At 42.1% G+C, this 13,478-nt stretch overlaps 1 protein-coding gene across 2 annotated transcripts in view; it reads left to right on the top strand.

Annotated features, from left to right (window-relative positions):
* The window catches only part of LOC129832156 (alpha-2-macroglobulin-like), a 38,364-nt gene extending 27,559 nt beyond the window's left edge, over nt 1-10,805 (top strand). For both annotated transcript variants that reach the window (XM_055895979.1, XM_055895980.1), the window contains exons 29-36: nt 25-221; nt 533-748; nt 954-1,072; nt 1,526-1,616; nt 1,845-1,913; nt 2,120-2,225; nt 8,782-8,823; nt 10,469-10,805. In XM_055895979.1, the coding sequence (XP_055751954.1) occupies nt 25-221; nt 533-748; nt 954-1,072; nt 1,526-1,616; nt 1,845-1,913; nt 2,120-2,225; nt 8,782-8,823; nt 10,469-10,491 (863 nt within the window). In that variant the 3' untranslated portion in view covers nt 10,492-10,805. The remainder of the gene's footprint in view (nt 1-24; nt 222-532; nt 749-953; nt 1,073-1,525; nt 1,617-1,844; nt 1,914-2,119; nt 2,226-8,781; nt 8,824-10,468) is intronic.
* The last annotated feature ends 2,673 nt before the right edge of the window (nt 10,806-13,478 follow it).

Genomic DNA, 13,478 nt, shown 5'->3' with positions numbered 1-13,478 from the left:
AACTGACAATGAAAATTCCCACAGGTGGCAATCGTCACTGGGAGAGAGCAGAGGCTTCAGGGACGAAGACTGACTCTCTGGAGGTGGAGATGACATCCTATGTGCTGCTGGCACTGCTCTCCGGTCCAACCATGCCAGGCTTTGGGCTGGACTACTCCACTGGCATCGTCCGCTGGCTGGCCCAGCAGCAGAACCCCTACGGAGGCTTTGCCTCCACACAGGTATATTGTTGGTCTGGTAGACTTTCATTCACTCTAGCACTTTATCTGCCTGTCAATCCTACTGTTAGTACATGGCCAAACATGGATCACACCAAATCCTTATTTGTATATGAAATGTAGTAAATTGGACATTGTATTAAAGCTTTACAATCATTTCATAACACAACACTTGGAATTCCTTGAATTGTTGTTTCATTTTACAATCTTCATATGTATTGCTTTATTATATTGATTCTCTCGATTCATACCCAAGCTATAGTCGACCCGGATTTGATTTTGCAACAGTACTTTTCTCCCCCCCCTGTCACCAGGACACAGTGGTAGCACTGCAGGCCCTGGCCAAGTACGGTGCTGCCACCTTCAGTCCAGAGGGCGCCAGTACAGTCAGTGTGAGCTCAGCCGGAGGCCTGAAGATGGAGTTCACTGTGAATCAGAACAACAGGCTGCTCTATCAGGAGGAGCAGCTGAGGGAGGTCCCTGGAGACTACAACATCAAGGCACAGGGCAAGAGCTGCGTGTTTGTGCAGGTCAGGCTCCAGTCATTTTCCTTTGCTGCCTCTCAGTACTGCATGTACTGAGTATCTGGTTTGTGTTCAGTAGAGCACACTGTTGCACAAAAACTAACGTTTCATCCCTAGAATTTCAGCATTAATGGAAATGCATGTGTGCTACTGTACATTGAAATGTCTATGTTGATTTCATGCATCTCAATAGTATTGTCTGTCTTTTCAGATCGCCATGCACTACAATATTCCCCCTCCTCCTGACTTCTCTGCTTTCAACATCTCAACACAGACGCTTGGGAAATGTGACGGCACCAAGAAATCTCTGATAGTGTCTGTGGATGTCAGGTACAGTGGTATTCCTTTTACCGTTGAAATAGCAGCTGAAAAAAATGACAACCACCAGTTTGTAGATGCATTTAAAATGCATCTTTAAAGCTGCACTATAACTTTTTGGGCGACCTGACCAAATTCATGTAGACATATGAGTTATAGATCTGTCGTCCTTATTGACAGCAAGTCTAAGAAGTGTTAGATCTGTTCTATGTACGCTATTTTTATGCTTCCCATTCTTAAGTATCGTTTTTGCATCTTTTACTTTCGGTTTTGAACAGCATAAAATAAAAAATGTTTGGTTACTGAAAATATATTTCAAAGCGGTTTAGATGGTACAATGATTTTCTTGCTTGTTTTGTCATTAACTAGTATAATTATAGCAATCAGGAAATGGTGGAGCGATTTCTGCGTATTTGCACCTTTAAGATAATATCCATCCTTCATCTGACTCTGTGTGACTGACAGGTACAATGGTCGGCGAGAGGAGACCAACATGGTGATCATCAATGTCAAGCTTCTCTCCGGCTTCGTCCTGGACAAATCCTCCCTCGGGCCTGTGAGTCAATAAGAGAACCTCAGTTAATCAGGGCCAGGAGTTTTACCAGTTTGGGGAACACTCCTGGCCCTAAGTATAATCCCCTTGAGGATTAGTTAATGTATAAAATGATAATGGCATCTGTTCTAATTGTAAGTATTATCGTTTTGTCAATGCCAGTAGTTGTCCTTTGAATGTATCAGTTGTACTGTCTATGACACAATCTTACCCTGTGTTCTGTTCTTCCAGTTGAAAAATGACCCCACTGTCAAACGTGTTGACCTGGAGGAAGGACATGTCATCATCTACCTAGATGGGGTAGGAACATGACTGTTGCATCTAAACGGGGCTGTCTTTATCGGTTACAGAACTTAGTTGGATGTGGTCTCATTTGCATCTACACACTGGATTTAACTTGAACAATAACATTAAAGTAAGACTGGAGTGGATGTTTTATACAGTAACACTATGTGAATCTATAACATTGAACTGCAATGTCAAATGTATTATTCCTTTTCTTCCAGCTCAAGCAGAAGGAAACAAAGACGTACAGCCTGGCCATAGAGGAGGATGTGCCTGTGAGGAATCTGAAACCAGCTGTGGTGAAAGTGTATGACTACTACCAGACAAGTAAGAATTCCATCTTAACACAGACAGCAAAAATGTCATCTCTTGTACAGAAATCCTTGTCTGGCAGTGAAAAAGTTAATTCAGCCTCATTTTACTGCCTTTAAAAGAAAAAAATACATGGCTCATATGGCTGACTTGCTTAAACAAATGTGGTTTCTACTGACATTTTGAGATGTACAAACTATGGCATAAGGGGAAGACGAGCGGATAAGAGGCAATACGTAATTTCGATTAAGACATTAATGAGCAAGCTAGGACGGACGTAGTCAATTTAACTTTGTTCAGCACTTTTGAAATGTACAGCGACATAATTCAGAACATGGGCATTCTGACAGTATTCCCTGTACACCAAGTCAGAACCGTAGGATAAGTAAAAGGAACATATAAGCAGACAATGAAAGCTCTTACAATATTCAATGATTACATTTCTCTAAACAGGCTATAGGCTACATGTGCACCACCAAGTCAGAACATTAGCCTAAATTATGAGGGGGAAAGGGACCAAATTATTAGGGTGAGGCACATGGGCTACTAACAGCTTACTACACAACATATACTTAGTATTCCTTTCTTAGCTACAGTATACATATCTCACTGGCATATTACATAATTTATGCAGCAGCATACAATACATTTTTCAACTTACCTTGTTGTGCTGTGCTCACTTGAACAGGAAGGTGGTGCAGCGGGCCATCGTGGGGAAATTTTGTCATCAAAGTCTGGCATTCTATGGATTTCAAATCACATTATATTTGTCACATGCGCCGAATACAACAGGTGTAGAGTAGACCTTACAGCTGAAAATTGTTGTTCTGATTAAAGAAGCAATAAAACTGTCCTTCTTTAGACTAGTTGAGTATCTGGAGCATCAGCAGTTGTGGGTTTGATTACAGGCTCAAAATGGCCAGAAACAAAGACCTTTCTTCTGAAACTCGTCAGTCTATTCTTGTTCTGAGAAATGAGGGCTATTCCATGCTAGAAATTGCCAAGAAACTGAAGATCTCATACAACGCTGTGTACTACTCCCTTCACAGAACAGCACAAACTGACTCTAACCAGAATAGAAAGAGGAGTGGGAGGCCCCGATGCACAAGGACAAGTACATTAGAGTCTCTAGTTTGAGAAACAGACGCCTCACAAGTCTTCAACTGGCAGCTTCATTAAATAGTACCCGCAAAACACCAGTATCAAATGTCAACAGTGAAGATGCGACTCCGGGATGCTGACCTTCTAAGTAGAGTTGCAAAGAAAAAGCCATATCTCAGACTGGCCAATAAAAATAAAAGATTAAGATAGGCAAAAGAACACAAAAAAAATGTTTAATCACCTTTTGCTCCCCAATTTCATGATATCCAATTGCAATCTTTTCTCATCGCTGCAACTCCCCAATGGGATCGGGAGAGGTGGAAGTTGAGTCATGCATATCCGAAACATGACCCGCCAAGCCGCACTTCTTAACACCCGCTCCTTTAACACGAAAGCCAGCGCACAAACCCCCCCCCGGCCATACTCTCCCCTAACTCGGATGAAGCTGGGCCAATTGTGCGCTGCCCTATGGGACTCTCGGTCACAGCCGGTTGTGACACAGCCTGTGATAAAACCCCAGGCTGTAGTTACGCCACAACACTGCGATGCAGTGCCTTAGACCGCTGCGCCGTTCGGGAGGCCCCCAACAATGCAATTTTAATTAAATAAATAATAAATATTTACTAAGTAAGTGTAACTAACTGAAATTTAAGAGCAACAATAACGAGGCTATATACAGTGGGTACCAGTACCGTGTCAATGTGCGGGGGTACAGGTTAGTCAAGGTAATTGAGGTAATATGTACATGTAGGTAGGGGTAACGTGACTATGCATTAATAATAAACAGCAAGTAGCAGCAGCGTAAAAAAGGGGGGTGGGGTTTCAATGCAAATATTCTGGGAAGCCATTTGATTAGCAGTCTTATGACTTCGGGGTAGAAGCTGTTACGAAGCCTTTTGAACCTAGACTTGGCGCTCCAATACCACTGGCCGTGCGGTGGCAATTTTTAGGGCCTTCCTTTGACACCGCCTAGTATAGAGGTCCTGGGTGGCAGGAACTTGGCCCTAGTGATGCACTGGGCCATACGCGCTACCGGAAGGCACTACTCTGCTCGGTCGGAGGCCGAGTAGTTGCCATAGCAGGCGGTGACCATTCTCTCGATGATGCAGCTGTAGAACTTTTTGAGGATCTGAACACCCATGCCAAATCTTTTCAGTCTCCTGAGGGGGAATATGCGTTGTTGTGCCCTCTTCACTCTTCATGTCTTGGTGTGTTTTGACCATGATAGTTTGTTGGTGATGTGGACACCAAGGAACTTGACGCTCTCAACCTGCTCCACTACAGCCCCGTCGATGAGAATGGGGGCGTGCTCGGCCCTCCTTTTCCTGTAGTCCACGATCATCTCCTTTGTCTTGACCATGTTGAAGGAGAGGTTGTTGTCCTGGCACCACACTGCCAGGTCTCTGACCTCCTCTCTATAAGCCTACCACTGTTGTGTCACCAGCAAACTTAATGTTGGAGTTGTGCTTGGCCACGCAGTCATGGGTGAACAGGGAGTACAGAAGGGGACTAAGCATGCACCCCCGAGGGGCCCCTGTGTTGAGGATCAGCGTGGCAGATGTTATTACCTACCCTTACCACCTGGGGCGGCCCATCTGGAAGTCCAGGATCCAGTTGCAGAGGGAGGTGTTTAGTCCCAGGGTCCTTAGCTCAGTGATGAGCTTTGAGGACACTATGGTGTTGAATGCTGAACTGTAGTCAATGAATAGCATTCTCACGTAGGTGTTCCTTTTGTCCAGGTGGGCAGAGTGCAATAGAGATTGTGGCGGTTTGCAAATTACAGTGGGTCTAGGATTTCTGGGATATTGATATGAGCCATGACCAGCCTTTCAAAGCACTTCATGGCTACGGACGTGAGTGCTACAGATCGGTAGTCATTTAGTCAGGTTACCTTGGTGTTCCTTGGCACAGGGACTATGGTGGTCTGCTTGAAACATTTTGTTATTACAGACTTAGTCAGGGACAGGTTGAACAAGACATTTGCCAGTTGGTCAGCGCATGCTAGGAGTACACATCCTGGTAATCCATCTGGCCCTGCGGCCTTGTGAATGTTGACCTGTTTCAAGGTCTTACTCACATCGGGACGACTGTGTGATTAAGCTCTCCGTAGCCGAACATCTGGTGCTCTCATGCATGCTTCTTTGTTGCTTGCCTCGAAGCGCGCATAGAAGTCATTTAGCTCGTCTGTAGGCTCGTACTACTGGGCAGCTCACGGGGCTTCCCTTTGTAGTCTGTAATAATTTGCATGCCCATCCACATCACATGAGCATCGTAGCCGGTGTAGTAGGATTCAGGCTTAGTCCTATATTGATGCTTTGCCTGGTTGATGGTTTGTCGGAGGGCATAGCAGGATTTCTTATAAGCGTCCAGGTTGGAGTCCAGCTCCTTGAAGCGGCAACTCTACCCTTTAGCTCAGTGTGGATGTTCCCTGTGATCCATGGCTTCTGGTTGGGGTATGTACGTACGGTCACTGTGGGGACGACATCATCGATGCACTTATTGATGAAGGGCTTTCAAGACAACTGGGAACTCAACAAAAAAAACAAGGTCCAATCATGATGTCAGTGATCTTCAGGAAACTGAAGAGCTCTAGAAAGAGGCCCGAGTTACAACCTGGAATTCTGAGTTGGATGACCGTTCAAAATGTATTTTCCCAGTCTGAGCTTGTTTTTTTCAGTTGTCTTGAACGCGGCAGAAGTGATGCTGGATTGAAAGCATGGCCAATGTTGAATGGCCAATGTTGACCCTTAAATCCAGACTTGGACCACACACCCACTCCACTGAATAGCAGGCTAGTGATTGCTTTGCAGAGCTTGCAGTTAGCCACTGATTCCTTCCAAACCACTTATTGTTGAATTTGCGATTTTCCAACTTGTTGTGTAATATTTATGGCCGATGAGCACCAGTGTTTTATCTATCATTTCTCTTCATAATTTCTCTTCATATGACAATGATGGAAACGGATTTGCCAGTAGATTGTTGACTTGATTCATGATGATGACTGCTAGCTTGCTAGCTAAGATTCTGAAAGTACGATGTTGACATGATCAGTCCAATTAAAGCTACAGTAGATATAACGTGATTTGACGTCATTTTATCTCTGTCCAATGACCTTGAGCCTTCTTGGATAGGCACTTCTAATGCAACTCTATTGCAGCATCCAAGGGGCTTGAATTTTTGAGCTCTACCCGTACATTTTGCAGTGACATAGTGTCCCTGTGAGTGACAGAACACTGAGCCAATCACGGCGTAATTGGAGAACATTACCAACCCCTACGCTCCGTATTTTCCGCTGGCTGCCCCACCACCACAGAAAGCACTGAGCTAGTCTGAAACACCTGCATTACTCAAGAAAGAAAAAAAGAGACCATGTTTGTATACGGCTTTATTAACTCATTTGATTATAAAAATGTTACATTGTTTGCAAACTGATATGTATTAATGGCAAAATAACATGCAAAGCACACACAAAAAAACCTCCCAAAAACAGGTGGGGTCTGTATGGGATCAATATCATGCCAAATGTATTCACAAATATAAATCACAAATGTAAATCACTTTCCACAAATGTATATCGCTATCCACAACTGCAATTCACTATCCACAAACAAACACCTTTTGATTTGTATTTGTAAATCGATATAGTGATTATAATTTTTTTAATAACTGCAGATATGCAGATCATTTCCAAGGGCCTTAAGTAAAATGACTGCCATAAAGATTTGCACATAGTGCAAACATGACAGATATGGCAAACCTGCAACTCCATATTTGGAAGCACTTAGGTCACCTGACTTTTGGCAGGGATTTGATGACAAGAAAAAGACAGTTCAAACGCGTAGAAAAGTTCTCACACAGAAAAAAGATGTGAAGAAGAAAGAAGATCATCAAAGGTAAGGGAATATTTATGATGTAATTTTGTATTTCTGTTGACTCCAACATGGCGGAGAAATGTTTTTTATATCTGAGCGCCGTCTCAGATTATTGCATGGTGTGCTTTTTCGAAATCTGACACAGCGGTTGCGTTAAGAACAAGTGTATCTTTAATTCTATGTAAAAAATGTATCTTTCATCAAAGTTTATGATGAGTATTTATGTTATTAGATGTGGCTCTCTGCAATTTCTCCGGATATTTTGGAAGCATTTCTGAACATGGCGACAATGTAAACTAAGATTGTTGGATATAAATATGCACATTATCGAACAAAACATACATGTATTGTGTAACATGATGTCCTATGAGTGTCATCTGATGAAGATCATCAAAGGTTAGTGATTAATTATATCTCTTTCTGCTTTTTGTGACTCCTTTTCCTTTGGCTGGGAAAATGGCTGTGTGTTTTTTGGACTTGGCGGTGATCTTACATAATCATATGTTGTGTTTTCGCTGTAAAACATTTTTTAAATCGGACATGATGGGTAGATTAACAAGATGTTTATCTTTCATTTGCTGTATTGGACTTGTTAACTTGCGGTTTAAGCCTGCACGAAACACAGACCTTATTTGAAGTAGATCAAGACATTCTCTATGGAAGACATGAACGGTAAAATAACAAAGGAACCCCTTTCAAATTCAGCCGCAAGTTATTACAGGAATTATAACGCGTCGACTATTTCTCTCTAAACCATATACCTTTGACTAATCCGGAAACTATCACCTCGAAAACAAAACGTTTATTCCGTTCCGTATTTTATCTAACGGGTGGCATCCATGAGTCTAAATATTCCTGTTACATTGCACAACCTTCAATGTTATGTTATAATTACCAAAAATTCTGGCAAATTAGTTCACAAAGAGCCAGAGAGCCAGAAACCCAAACTGTTTCTGTGTGCAATGAACGCAAGAGAAATGACACAATTTTACCTGATTAATATTGCCTTTTATCCTGGATTTCTTTTAGCTAAATATGCAGGTTTAAAAATATATACTTGTTTATTGATTTTAAGAAAGGCATTGATGTTTATGGTTAAGTACACATTGGAGCAATGACAGTCATTGATTGATTGTTTTTTATAAGATAAGTTTAATGCTAGCTAGCAATTTACCTTCGCTTACTGCATTCGCGTAACAGGCAGGCTCCTCGTGGAGTGCAATGTAATCAGGTGTTAGAGCATTGGACTAGTTAACTGTAAGGTTGCAAGATTTTTTCCCCCGAGCTGACAATGTTAAAAATCTGTCGTTCTGCCCCTGAACGAGGCAGAACGTTCATAGGCCGTCATTGAAAATAAGAATGTGTTCTTAACTGACTTGCCTAGTTAAATAAAGATTAAATAAAGGTATAAAAAAAAAAATAATAATCGGCAAATCGGCGCCCAAAAATACAGATTTCCGATTGTTATGAAAACTTGAAATTGGCCTCTAGCCCATTGGTTCACCCCTGAAGTGGGAGTTTAATGATGTTGACTGACAGGGAAGTAGTTATCATTATAAAGGAACTGACCTCTGCATTCTCCTCTTTTCTGTTTTCAGGTGATGAAGCTGTGAGTGAATACAGCTCCCCGTGTGCAGAGAGTAAGTACATAACAACCTTTCTATAACCAAACCTACATTTCTCATACTCATGCTTAACTGACAGGAATGAAGATACAGGGCCGGCCCTAGCATTTTGAGTGCCCTAAGTGAGATTTGCACCTCACAGGAAAAACATTTAGTGGCCCCCCTCTTGACGGCGGAGATAAATATTTTTGTTGTAAAGCAAATTTTCTGCAATTCTATACATTTGTCATGGGGAGTAAAGGAAATGTTGCATTTCTAAAGCAAACTTTCGGCAATTCTACAGATTTTGCCATGGTTCGGAGAGAAGTTTAGCAACTTTATAACAAATTCCATGCAATTCTACAATTTTGCCATAGGGCAGAGAGGATAAAATTAGTAGTTTTACAGTTAATTTCCTACAATTCTTCCCATTTTGTCATGGGGTTGAGAGAAGTTTTATGTTTTTAAAGCTAATGTCCTGCAATTCTACACATTTTGTCAAGACTTATGCCATGTTAATGATATGAGAGTGACTAACAAAATCATCGGGGCGGCAGATAGCCTAGCGGTTAAGATCGTTGGGCAGTGGTGTAAGGCAGTGCATCGCAGTGCTTGAGGCGTCACTACAGATCGGGGTTCAATCCCGTGACCGGGAGGCCCATGAAGCGGTGCACAATTGGCCTAGCGTCATCAGGGTTAGGGGAGGGTTTGGCCGGCTGGGATTTCTTTGTCCCGTCGCGCTCACGTGACTCCTTGTGGTGGGCCGGGCACCTGCAAGCTAACCCCGGTCGCTGGATGGTGTTTCCTCTGGCTTCTGGGTTAAGCGAGCAGTGTGTCAAGAAGCAGTGTGGCTTGGCAGGGTCGTGTTTCGGAGGACGCATGGCTCTCGACCTTCGCCTCTCCCGAGTCTGGAGGGGAGTTGCAGCGATGGGTCAAGACTGTAACTACCAATTGGATGTCATGAAATTGGGGAGAAAAACTAGTAAACGTACTACAAAAAAATAAATAAAAGGATAGTTAGGCCACTAAAAGGTTGCTGGTTCGAGTCCCCGAGCCAAATAGGCTCATGATCAAGGCACTTAACCCTAAAAATGCTCCTGTAAGTCGCTCTGGGCCCCTGAATGTGCCTAATCTAAGAATTGTGAGATGACATGGCTGATTGAGTGACGGACATAACAAGAGAAACTGCCAATCCACAACAAAATTTCAAAACTGCACCTTGTGTATTCTACAATTATAACACACAACACATGGGAAACTGTGAAAAAAAAAGCATAAAAAAAGTGTGAAAAACCCAGCAGCGTTGCAGTTCTTGACACACACCGGTGTGCCTGGCACCCATTACCATACCCCGTTCCAAGGCACTTACATTTTTTGTCTTGTCCATTAACCTTCTGAATGGCACACATACACAATCCATGTCTCAAGGCTTAAAAATAAAAAATGTACCTGTGTCCTCCCCTTCATTTGAAGTGGATTTAACAAGTGACATCAATAAGGGATCATAGATTCACCTGGTCAGTCTGTCATGGAAAGAGCAGGTGTTCTTAATGTTTTATATACTCAGTATATATTATTTGGTCGGGGGCCGGCCCTGTGAAGATTTATGTTCATTGTTTTATATGTTGTAAAATCCTAGGCCAAGCAGGGAATGTTCTATTGATGATTGACATTTTCACAGGTGACGAAGTCAATGAAGTGTGACAGACACTGGACCTGGACCCGACCAAGTGCTTTCATGTGTAGGAAGTCATGTGTTTTTTTTTTTAGGCAGAGCTCATAGAACCTCTCCATTTATTTGGTTTGATGCTTGTAGTTCCTGGTAACACATTGACTAACTCGTGATCTGTTTTTAATATTGTAAGTGAACAAAAACATTTTAATACATGGTCATAGATGGGCTGTAGGATTTGACCTTTTTAACTCCTTTTTTTATTTTGTTAATTTGATTTGTGCTAACACATGTCACAACCTGCTGTTGTAACTCTAAACCTGCTATTAAAGTTGTGAGATCGTTATTTCAAAAGCTACATTTCAGTGTTTCTACTGCGATGATGAAAATGCATACGACTGCATCTACTGAAAATGAAATGTTTTAATTAAACTATGGCCATGTTGCTATGGATTCAAACCACAGAAGACTCAACATCTATTAAAAAAATATCTGACAAAATCGATATAATCCATACATTAAACAGAGGTTTACATGTTCAAAATCACAGCATAGTCTTCTCTAAAAAGATATTCAGATGGTCATTATAAATGTTGTGATCGTGTAGCCTATCTGAATCCTTTACAATGATGATGTCAAGCTACCAGATCATTTGATATTCTATTAAAGCTGAAATGTGCCCTGAATCCAAAAGTGCATAGGATGTAGTGGGGGATGGAACTTGATTTGAAATTCAGGGGGGGTTACTGTTCATGCACTTGTGTATTGCTGTTAACAGTATGAGAATTCAACAACAAAGATTGTAGACCAGCATGATTCTGGTCAGTTAACAGACTAGGAGTATTATGACATCTCAAGGCACAGAGTGATTTATTACATATCCAGTACTGTTGTCTGTGGTCTCATTATGTAGTCTCTACTCTTAGAAAAAAGGGTTCTTCGGCTGTCCCCACAGGAGAACCCTTTTTGGTTACCTGCTTAACCCTTTCTGGTTCCATGTAGAACCATCAGTGAAAAGTGTTCTACCTGGAACCCAAAAGGGTTATTCAAAGGGTTTTCCTATGGGCATTCAGCATAATTGCTGGAACTGTGCCAGAAAGGAGAATGTGTCTAGAAAATACCAGAGCCAGCACAGTACAGTGCCACCCCCCATGGCTCTCTCCAATGACCATGCTCCTCAGCCGCGGCAGTCAAGGCACAGCCAGCTCAACCGGGGGCGGTAAGCCACGAAAAGAACGTGCTTCAATAGCGTACTGCGTTTCCATTCTAGACCAGGGTTTCCCAATCTCGGTCCTCGGGACCCAAAGGGGTGCACGTTTTGTTTTTTACCCTAGCACTACACAGCTGATTCAAATAATCAACTAATCATCAAGCTTTGTAGGGCTAGGGCAAAAAACAAAAAGTGCACCCATTTGGCTCCTGAGGACCGAGATTGGGAAATGCTGTTTTAGACATACACAGAGTAAGCTGCATATGGAGGTTCTAGCTAAGGATTGGTGGAGTTCTGTTTAGCACTATGACTACTGTGATAGACTTGGATATTGGGTTGTTTGGGTAAATCCTCCATTGTGATTCATGCAAATGTGGTTGTAGTATGAAAAGTAATAGTACTATCAAAAAGGTTTTTTCCAAGCAACCTGGAGAAAGTCAGCCTATGGGTTTTTTTGGTCTCGGTAGCTTTAGAAAATGTTGCGCTAGAGGTTCCAGTGGAAGGCGAATAATAAGGACTAGAAAAGTACAGGTAACTGCTGAAATAATGAAACACTTGAGTAAATGAGGGATACAAAGTATATTGAAAGCAGGTGCTTCCACACAGGTGTGGTTTCTGAGTTAATTAAGCAATTAACATCCCATCATGTATAGGGTCATGTATAAAAATGCTGGGCTGGCCTTGATTTTGGCTACCATGGCAAAGACCCCATAGTATGTTTAGTTTATTAATTCGACCATTTAAAAAAACAAACGCACATAAAACTTAAAAGCCATACATGCACAGTAAAATCATCGTGGATATCTGTAATGACTTTCATCGTTGGAAGGAGAGGAGGACCAAAGCGCAGCGTGGTATGTATCCATATTTATTAGAATACTTCTTCAATACAAACAAAACGATTAACAGACGAAAACCAACGAAGCTACAGTCCTGAACTAGAGAACATAGAACACATGAACGCACAAACAGGAACAATCACCCACAAACCAACAGTGAAAACAGGCTACCTTAATATGGTTTCCAATCAGAGACAATGACAAACACCTGCCTCTGATTGAGAACCATATTAGGCCAAACAACAAACCCAACATAGAAACACAAAACATAGAATGCCCACCCAGCTCACGGCCTGACCAACTAAACAAAGACTAAACAAAGGAAATGAGGTCAGGAACGTGACAATAACGCACAAAGTCTGGGGCTTCATTTCCATTGTGGTCCTCTTGAAACAAAGAAGAAGAACATTATCATTGCAGCTACATCATAGGGGTCATTCATATGGACACAGAAGACATCAAACAGTTTTTTACTTTATTTTTAAAGCTGCCCAGAGAATATGTCGTTTTATGGGCAGAGGCAACTCATTCCACTCTGAAGCTCCAGTAAACTAAAAAGTGCCTTTCCCAGCATTACTCCTGAACCTGTATAACCACACATTAGCAACACCTGATCTGGTTCTGTGATTGTGGTCACCCCTTACACAGGGAAAGTAATCAGTTAGATATCTGGGCGCAGGACCATAAATACTTCTGTAAACCAAACTCAGTCTAATCTGGGACACCCTAGCCTCAAAAGGCAGCCAGTTGAGTTCCACCTTCAATACTACCCTGCTCAGCTTATTCTGGGCTATCTGGAGCTTCCTCTTAAGCCTAGATAAGCCCCAAACCAGGAAGTAGTAGCGTCGTCAAAATGGCATTGAATGAGGGCAGTGGCTAGCACTTTCATGGAGTCCTTATCAAGCAGCTTTGACTTTCTAGCCAAAAACTTAGTCCTGGCATTAACCTTCCCTTGCACTTTAGTGCCCCT

This window comes from Salvelinus fontinalis, chromosome 33 (assembly GCF_029448725.1).
Source record: "Salvelinus fontinalis isolate EN_2023a chromosome 33, ASM2944872v1, whole genome shotgun sequence".
NCBI classification, from domain to species: Eukaryota; Metazoa; Chordata; class Actinopteri; order Salmoniformes; family Salmonidae; genus Salvelinus; species Salvelinus fontinalis.
The sequence above is the reverse complement of the archived record's forward strand: the minus strand, read 5'-3'. Positions and strand labels throughout refer to the sequence as shown.